The sequence below is a fragment of the Pteropus alecto genome, unplaced genomic scaffold (genome assembly GCF_000325575.1).
Source record: "Pteropus alecto unplaced genomic scaffold, ASM32557v1 scaffold7, whole genome shotgun sequence".
Classification (NCBI taxonomy): Eukaryota; Metazoa; Chordata; class Mammalia; order Chiroptera; family Pteropodidae; genus Pteropus; species Pteropus alecto.
This window is the reverse complement of record NW_006494614.1, coordinates 16017345-16026097: the sequence shown is the minus strand read 5'-3', so window position 1 is coordinate 16026097 and position 8753 is coordinate 16017345. Positions and strand designations below refer to the sequence as shown.

The window sequence follows — 8753 nt, the reverse complement described above, 5'->3', positions numbered from 1 at the left end:
TCATCTTATTCAGAATTGTCCCAACTGTGTGTCCTTCCTCTTTTCCTACTCTGTATTTCCTTGTTCTGACTCACTTTATTATTGCTTACCCACATTTTTCCATGGTACCCCACAGAATTATAATAATGATAGACACTTATCAGTGTTCACCATGTGCCAGTGTTCTGAGTCGCTATATCAATTCATTTAATCCTCATATAACAGTGCTGTGGTAGAGATCTTATTATGATCCATGTTTTATTAGTGAAGTAACTGAGACATGAAGAGGTTAAACTTCTACTTCGTGTCATTCAAACTTCCCCAGGTCACACCATTTGTAAGAGGTGGATCCAGGCTTCATTTTTTTAGTCTGGCTCAGTCTGGCTTTAAGAGGCTGTGCTCTTAAGGACTCTGCTATGCTGCCTTTTGCATTTTTAGTATATGTTTCAGTTTCTTCACATAACACTTGGCTCTCTCTTAACCCTAACTCAAACCTGGCTTTCCCCAAATGCACTGTTTCTTTTGCATTTCGTTTGAGTAGAGACTGCTGTTCTCTTTCATTGTAATTTGCCCACCTTCAAGTTTCTGCTCTATTTATCACCCAAAAACTTGATTCATAGTTTTCCTCATCCCATTTTTGCCATCAGTACTGTTTACTTTCTTCCCCAGCAGTGTTCATTTTCTTCCTTTTTGTGGCTATGCAGTATAACTGGCATCTTAAACAGGCATTTTTGTTTATAGATCCTTTATTTACATTTTAATATAAAATATTCTGTATCTGATATTTGGACTCTCCCTGAAACTTACTTTATGGGGTAGAGGTTGGGACACCTTTAAAAGGGGTTAGAGTGGGCTAGATGTATATATATGGCACATAGAAAGGGATTCCTGGAGAACAGAATCTGGAAGGGTGGAAGAGGTTTTAAGGAAAAATATATAGTTCCTTAGGCATCTTCCCATTTCATTAATGTAGTTAGTGCCAGATTAAGCCACTGAAATTATCATCATGCTTCGACAGGTGTGTACTGTTTGTCATGTATGTCTTAGGCACTGTGCTAAAGGCTAAAGTTTCTGAGGAATATGATACACAGGTCAAGGGCAAGTTCTAGGCAAGTCCTCAGAGGAGGACCAGTACTCAAAGTATTGGCAGAAACTTCATTTTCTCAATGTAGACCCTAATTTTCCATATCATATCTGTGCATTATTTGTTTGAAGTCTAACTACAAATACACTTACTGTTGACATGCCTTGCTCTTGACCCTATTTATTTCTGGAGACTACTCCTTGGGACCAATTTGCCCCTACGTCTCAAGTGCTCTGGAAGGCTTTTTTCTCCCTTCAATGCTACTGCCTACTAAATAGTTATTAAAAATAACCGAATACTCCATCAGACTGTTATTTCATTATCCCCTCTCTCCTACCCCTGCTTCATCTGCAGTCTGTCTTTGAATTGTGATATTGGCAGATTTTTTTTTTCCTAAGCCATTCCTTTCTCTTGTTGAGTTTTCTATTTGCTTTGTGTATTCTTTTAATCTTAATTGAAATAGCTACATGTATTTGTTCAGTCATTTATTCAACAAATATTATTGAGCACCTCCTACATGTTGGACATTGTTGTAAGCACAGAACATACAGTGCTGATCTAAGGCAGAGAAGAATTTTGCCTCTTGGAGCTTATCTTTTATTGTGTCCCTTCCAGTCCACTGACATGCCACTTTATCTTTGCAGCTATGATGATGACCTGGTTATTCATGATTCTCTACTTAGGATGAGTTAGAGTGAGTGGCTCAATTCCACCCATAAAGCCCTATTTTACCAAAAGGTACTCATTAGCCTGCATCCTTGATTCAGGAAATTGTGCTGCTGTGCATACATTTTTATGTTTGTTTTCTTATAACTTTTTATCTTGGAAAGAAGTGTTGTCAGTCTGGTCTTGAAATCTGGCAGCTGTGTATTAATTAACACTACTATTTGTGTGATTTGGCAGCTGTGTTTAATAATTTTTGAGCGGTGTTCATAAGCCATCATTTTTAGTTTTTCAGGTCTTACCAGTCGTATAGCTTTGGTTAGATGTGCTACAGGTGTGCCTGTCTGTCATGAGGGAACACAGGCATGTTTTATCAATGGTCTTTGGTATAACCTACTGGAGAAAAAGTAATTTTAAGGAAATTAAATATTTAAAATGATCTTACCTGTGAATAACTTGTATTTATTCTTGACCCATCCAAAAATCATATTGCAACTTTAAAAAGAATCAAAAGTAGATGTTACTTTATTAAAAATTGTAATTAAAAAATTTTAAAGCATCTAGTAGAGTAGCAGTTAATCCAGAACCCTAAAATTTTAAATCTGTTTGAAAAAAGGTATTCAGGAGTGAAAGTTTATGTGCTCAGATGGAAATATAACCTTTAAATACCCTTACTTGTAAATTGTTTTCAAGAGGAGTAAATTCTTTGTGATTATCAGGAAATACTTTTCAGATTTATTTTGTATGATTTTTATTACTGAAGTCTACTGAAAATTTGCTGAGTAGCAGTGAGATTGGATATTTTGAGACATTCAATATTAATTCTAATGGTCAGCAGACTTGAAGTACATACCAGCTTAGATGTTTAGGCATTTTCCTTCTCCCTAGGTTCTTAGCTATGAAAATCCTAATAGACAAACAAAAATGTTATGTTAGGAAATATATGAAATAGGAGAAAGGGTGGAAATATAATGGTGGTTGGGAAAAGGGTTTACCCTAAACTATTATCATCTAATGCGGGGCACCAATGAACACTTTAAAGAGTTTTTATAGACCGGAGAAGGATTTAAGGAAAGTATCTATTAAATGATATAGCCTAGCCTGAAGAAAAATAAGTTATGATGTGATCATGGACATGTGGTGTGATTGTGTTTCTTTGACATTGGTGATATAACAGTATTTTCTTGAATAAACTCATGTTATACCCACTAGAAATAAAAGTAGAAATAGGCCTTTATTCTGGGCACTAAGGGCAGCAGGGTAGATCTGCCTGGATATTGCCAAGACCTGAAACCTGGGCATGCAGCAGTGTTGAAGAGGTCAGGGAGGTATCTGAGGCCAGAGCAGACAGAATTGGTAGGCCGGGTGTCAGTAGATAATGGAAGATTCAAAATGTCACAGGTCAGAGCCTGGCATGGAGTCTTGCCAAGAAGATGGGTCTCCAGGAAAAAATGAGTTACCACTGTCTCATAGCCAGAGGGTTGAAGGCAATAACAGTAGCTGTTGTGACCTGCCCTGGGAGTTAGACCTTGGCCTTTGGGACACACTAGGCTACTGGGGAGCACAGAGATCAGATAGGCCACGGTCAGGGTAAACAGTGGGTGTTTAAGGGATTTGATATTAGCATGGCTGTAGGTTAAAATGAGCACCAGTGCACAGATCAGGCACTAAAATGAAGACTGAGCTTGTGGATCGGAGAGATTCAGGCAGAAGCCTTTCTCTGCTCTCAGTAGTGCTTTTGGAGAGGAAGTGACCTAAAGTTCTACGATGACTGTGAACACTGGGCAGTTTAAATCATAGTTCGAAAATCATGATGTTTCTGAGTTTCAACATTTGGAACTTTTTCAAATGAAGTTATACTCTACAGAATAATGCCCAGGTCCAGATGGAGGACATGGACAAAGTCCAGAATCTAACAATAAATAGTGAATATTTATTCAGCACTCGCTGTGTCAGGCATTGTTCTAAGTGCTTTACATGTATTGTTCCATTTAACCCACCAATAACCCATTTAGGGAGATAGAGGTTGGCTTGCAGGGATTATAACTTGAGCAATAAGATAATAGGAAGGATCAAATCTAATGTGTTAAGGTGTGGGATTCTAGTATTCTCCAAACACCAGCAGTTCTGGATACTGAAGTTTATCTGTAGCCTTCTTCATTGTTTTATGGTCCGTGACCATTTGCGTTCATTGGCATATTTAACACACGCCACTGGTCACGTGCATTCTTTATGGCTTATGTTCCTAACAGCCGTCCAGGGCATCTTCCCAGACCACTCTGGTTCCCTTTTCTGACTTTCCATAGCTTTTATTTATTGTTTACATACATTTGGTCACTAGATTATATTCTTTCTTCTTTTTTTTATACTTGTTTTTTAATTGTTTGCTATATGTACATTTTTCCTCATCAACAAGCGTCTTAAAGTCTGTGTTGCTTTTGTATCTTCCACAGGGCCATCATCATCTTTAATAATCCAGTAAATTCACATAATATATTTTGTACCTCTCTTTCTACCTTGATTTTAATCAAATTGTCATCAACTGTTAATAAATGGGTTATTTTTGTGTATTTTATAATGTATGAGATGTTACTTTTTAAAAAAATTTATTTTCACAGGGCAGACTCAGAAAATGAATCTTTTCCAGGCAGTAACAAGTGCCTTGGATAACTCATTGGCCAAAGATCCTACTGCAGGTAAACTTCCTTTGTGGTTGATTGTGGTAGCAGTGTTACTTCAGAATTGAAGTTTTGCTCGAAATAGTTATTTGGAGCTCAGTGATTAACATTATATCTATCTGGAATTTATAAAAGACAGGACCAATTGATTAAGGTTAATGAAATTATGAGATTAACACATTTGTCTAATCCACTCATTACGGATTTGTTCTCATGTATATCTGACGTCATCAAGTTAACTTTTTCCCATATTATGTATGGTCCTGATATTATATTAATAACTTCTGGATTAATATCTACTAGAAAGAATGGAAAAATACCACTTCATTCAGCTATTTATAAAATCAAGATTTAATTCCGTGCTTTTCTTTAGGATAGATACATTGTCATTCAGCTTGTAAAATTTTTGAGAATAAATTTATAAGTAAATTAACCTTTATCTTATCACATTAAATTATCGATATTAAAACAGCTGTCCTGCTATATGTTTTATAAATTTGATAGGCTTTACTGTATGTGTGTGTGCGGGGTGTGTATATATACCATATATATGTATATTGAACTTCCACTTGAGAATCTATAGTTTTGAGTCAAAACAGTTTATTTTTTAGAATGAAGTGAGAGCTAGACTATTGAATAATTAGGTATTGCTTTGTTTTGAATGCTATCTGAAAATGTTTGATCTTGATGAATAGAGAAGGGTAAGTTATTTTTCTGAGATCCACAGAACTGCTTAGATGCATTAATGTGACTAGAATTCAGCACTATGAGTTCCCATTATTTTATTTTCTTTGCCTTACTAAAAAAGCTATTTGCAATTTGCATCTATACTATTTTCCTTGTTCTGTCCCACCATACTTGTCTCCTTTCTGTTTCACACATTATAATTCACTTTCCTATTTGTGACTGTTCTCTTGGCTTGGAATGTTTTCTCTTAAGCTCTTGCGATTGCTGACTCTCATAATATAACATACCATGTATAAAAAAAACAATGGTCAGGGACTTAGGAGCTTGGAGTGTGAGTAATAGTTCTGCCTCTTGCTTTCTGACTTGGCAAGTTCCTTTGCTCCTTTTCTGGACTCATGTTCTTCACGGTAAAATAAGCTGAGATTCTAGAGGAGTGTTTCTTTCTCAAATGGGGTGATTTTAATCCCCTCTCCTCCTCATGTCTGGAGACATTTCTAGCTGTCACATCTGTGTGTAGGGGGCAGTTGTCGTCCACTGGGTAAAGATCAGAGGTGTGATATGCCGCTTTATATCTACGATGCACAGGACAGGCTGCTACAACAAAACAATTATCTAGTCCAAAATGTCAATGATTTAAAAATTGAGAGACTTTGGACCTATGGTCCATTTCTGTTTTCTGATTTAAAATGTAAACATTTAAATTACTTATTTCTCATTGTTACTCTCATTGAGGGATTATTAAATAAAATTTATTCTTTAAATACTGTTTTCAGTAATATTTGGTGAAGATGTTGCCTTTGGTGGAGTCTTTAGATGTACCGTTGGCTTACGAGACAAATATGGTAAGTTAATATCTTTATATATGAACAGTATTCCTATAGAACTTTTACTTAAAGATCTGAAGAATGCAAAATATGCCTGTTAAATTGTTTGCCGTATTCTTATTGTATGAATGTGTTCCTTTTCATTTCCATAGCTACCCACAAAATCCTTTGGCCTAGATTTCTCAAAATGGGCTCTAACTGTAGCACCCCTCAGATCTAGTTCATATTACACATATTATAGATTCCAAAATAATCTTCATTAAATGAATTGTTTATCATGTCGTTCATATGTCCAGGAATCTTTGATCTCTTGTTGCTGCCTGCCTTAGCCATTTTCAGTTCCATTGCCTCTAGTTCAAGATTTTGCCTTATTGATCTTTGTGAATAGATTTCATCTTTTATTACCTACATTAGACAGAGTTCTCCAGGGAAACAGAAAGATTGGATATATCTATATTTCTGTGTGTGTATATATATGTATACACATATATATATATGTATGTATATATATACATATACATATACATATGTGTCTATATCTTGTCAATGTAAGAAATATCCAAACCTGTAGAGAATTTTTATAAAAATTTATTTGAGCCTAAAAGAAGATACACCTTAAAGCAAGATCTCAACAGACTGAGATAAATGCTTCCAAGAGTAACAGTTTGCAGTTTTTTTTAATGTATTTGAAATTAAGATGGGAATCTAAGAAAGATGACAAGAAGGTGGGAAGAAGCAATGTGAGGGTGGGATTATAGGATAGTTAACAAGATTATGTGCTCTCTTGGGGACTCTGAAAGAGGGCATTTCAAAGGTGTGTTAACCTAGATGCACAGAAACAATAGGCATATCTTGCTTAAGGCAGAGATAAGCCTTATAGTAAAGAAGCTATATGCCTGGGGCTTGACAATGCAGCCTGACCTGCCCAGTTAGGAATTTATGGTCAGATAACCCTGTGAGGGTACTTTCCATAGAACCCCTGTTTTTGTCCACAGTCTATTTGTATGTGTGTGTGTGTGTGTGTGTGTGTGTGTGTGTGTGTTTAAAATAAAATATATGTGTATATATAATATTATATATGTGTATGTATATAATACATATAATCTATAAAGAGAAAGAGAATGAGTAAAAAAAAGAAATTTACTTTTCAAGGAATTGGCTCACACAATTGTAGGGGCTGACAAGTCTGAAATCCATAGGGCAAGCCAGCAGACTGGAAACCCAGGCAGGGTTTCTATATTGCAATCTTGAAGCTGAATTTTCTTCTTGTGCGGGAAACTTCAGTCTTTTCTTTTAAGGCTTTCAAGTGATTGGATGAGGCCCACCCACATTATAAAGGGTAAATCTCCTAAAGTGTACTGTTTTAAATGTTAATCACAGCAATATCTAGACAGGCATTTGACCAAATAACTGAACACCATTGCCAAGCCAAGTTGACACATAAAATGAACCATTGCATTGCCTTTCTACCTGTTTCATCCCATAGCTGACGTGTGTCTATTGCCTGGCATGCAGTCCATTTTTGCCTCTTGCTTTTACTCACTTCATTTGACTCAGACTTGAAACTATCAGAATGCATTTTGGTCCATCCCAGCATTTATTCCTGACTTTTTTTTTTTTCACTCCTGACTTTCTATGTAAGGAATGTTTCAACCCCTACTTGTGAAGGTTGCCTTGAGGTGCCTTTGACCATTTATTTCTTCTCTTAGTTTAATCTGGCAAAGCAATTAAATTTAGGAGAGGAGTTGATACCTACCTTTCTAACCTTTGACACGGCCCTGTAAAGCTGCTGTGTGCTAGCAGAGTAAGGGGTGAGGATCTTTAAGATTTTTTTTTAATTGTTGTTTCTCCTTGTTCCACTCTCCTTTGAATCCAAGAAACCATAGCATGTTCCACTTCTTATACCAGGAACTCCCAGGTATTTCTTTTCTCTTCCCTTTATAGCAGGTTGATTTCCTGGATCCTGTCTCTCTACTTTTGCTAGCGTCTATTTCTAATTGCTATTTAGAATTTGAAAGAGTTGGGCCAGTTTCAGCTGTCTCAAACTGTCTCAATTAGTTCCAGCTAATTCAGAGTTCTGTAAACTTTAGATCTTTAAAAAAATGTAAAAACCTTATATATTTGATTTTAAAAATAATGCATATGCACTGTAGAAAACTTGGAAAATATGGAAAAGCACACAGGATAAAAAATTTCCTGTACTTCCAGGGATAGCTTGGAGAAAACCGCTGTACATATTTTGGTATATATACTTCCAGACTGTATTTGAATGTATTTGAACGTATTTGTAAATATTAACTAATACTTAAAATAGAATTATATTTTTGTTTTTTTCTTAGGTTCTTCATCTCTTCTTACATTGCCTATCTGTTCTTACACTCTGTCTACTTTATCCATGAGAGCCTTTAGCATACTTACAATTGTTTTAAATTCCTGGCCTTTAATTCCAACACCCTTACAATGTTGGGTTCTGATACATGCTCTATCTCTTCAAATTGTGTTTTTTTGCTTTTTGCTATGCCTTGTAATTTTTTCCCGATAGTCAGACATGATACTCTAGGTAAAAGGAACTGCCGTAAATTGGCCATTAGGGTGTGTGGTGAGATGTGGAGAGGAGAGGAAGCATTCTATGATTAGGTCTTATTCTTTTGGTGAGCCTGTGCCTCTGGACTGTGAACTTTACAAGTGCTTCTCAGTTTTTTCTTCCCCCTCAGATGGGACAGGATAGCTAGAGTGGGCTGGAGTTGAGTATTTTCCTTCCTCCAGTTCAGTTAGCCCTGATAATACCCAGCAGGCTAGGCTTTGGTTAACTAGTTTCACCTGAGGGCAGACCTTAAG

The 8753-nt window shown here is 36.2% G+C and overlaps 1 protein-coding gene across 1 annotated transcript in view; it reads left to right on the top strand.

The window, feature by feature from the left end:
• BCKDHB (branched chain keto acid dehydrogenase E1 subunit beta) overlaps window positions 1-8753 on the top strand; it is a 178520-nt gene that overhangs the window by 4853 nt on the left and 164914 nt on the right. Inside the window, 2 exon segments of the mRNA XM_006926359.3 lie at window positions 4345-4422; window positions 5865-5933. Coding sequence (XP_006926421.1) covers window positions 4345-4422; window positions 5865-5933 — 147 coding nt within the window.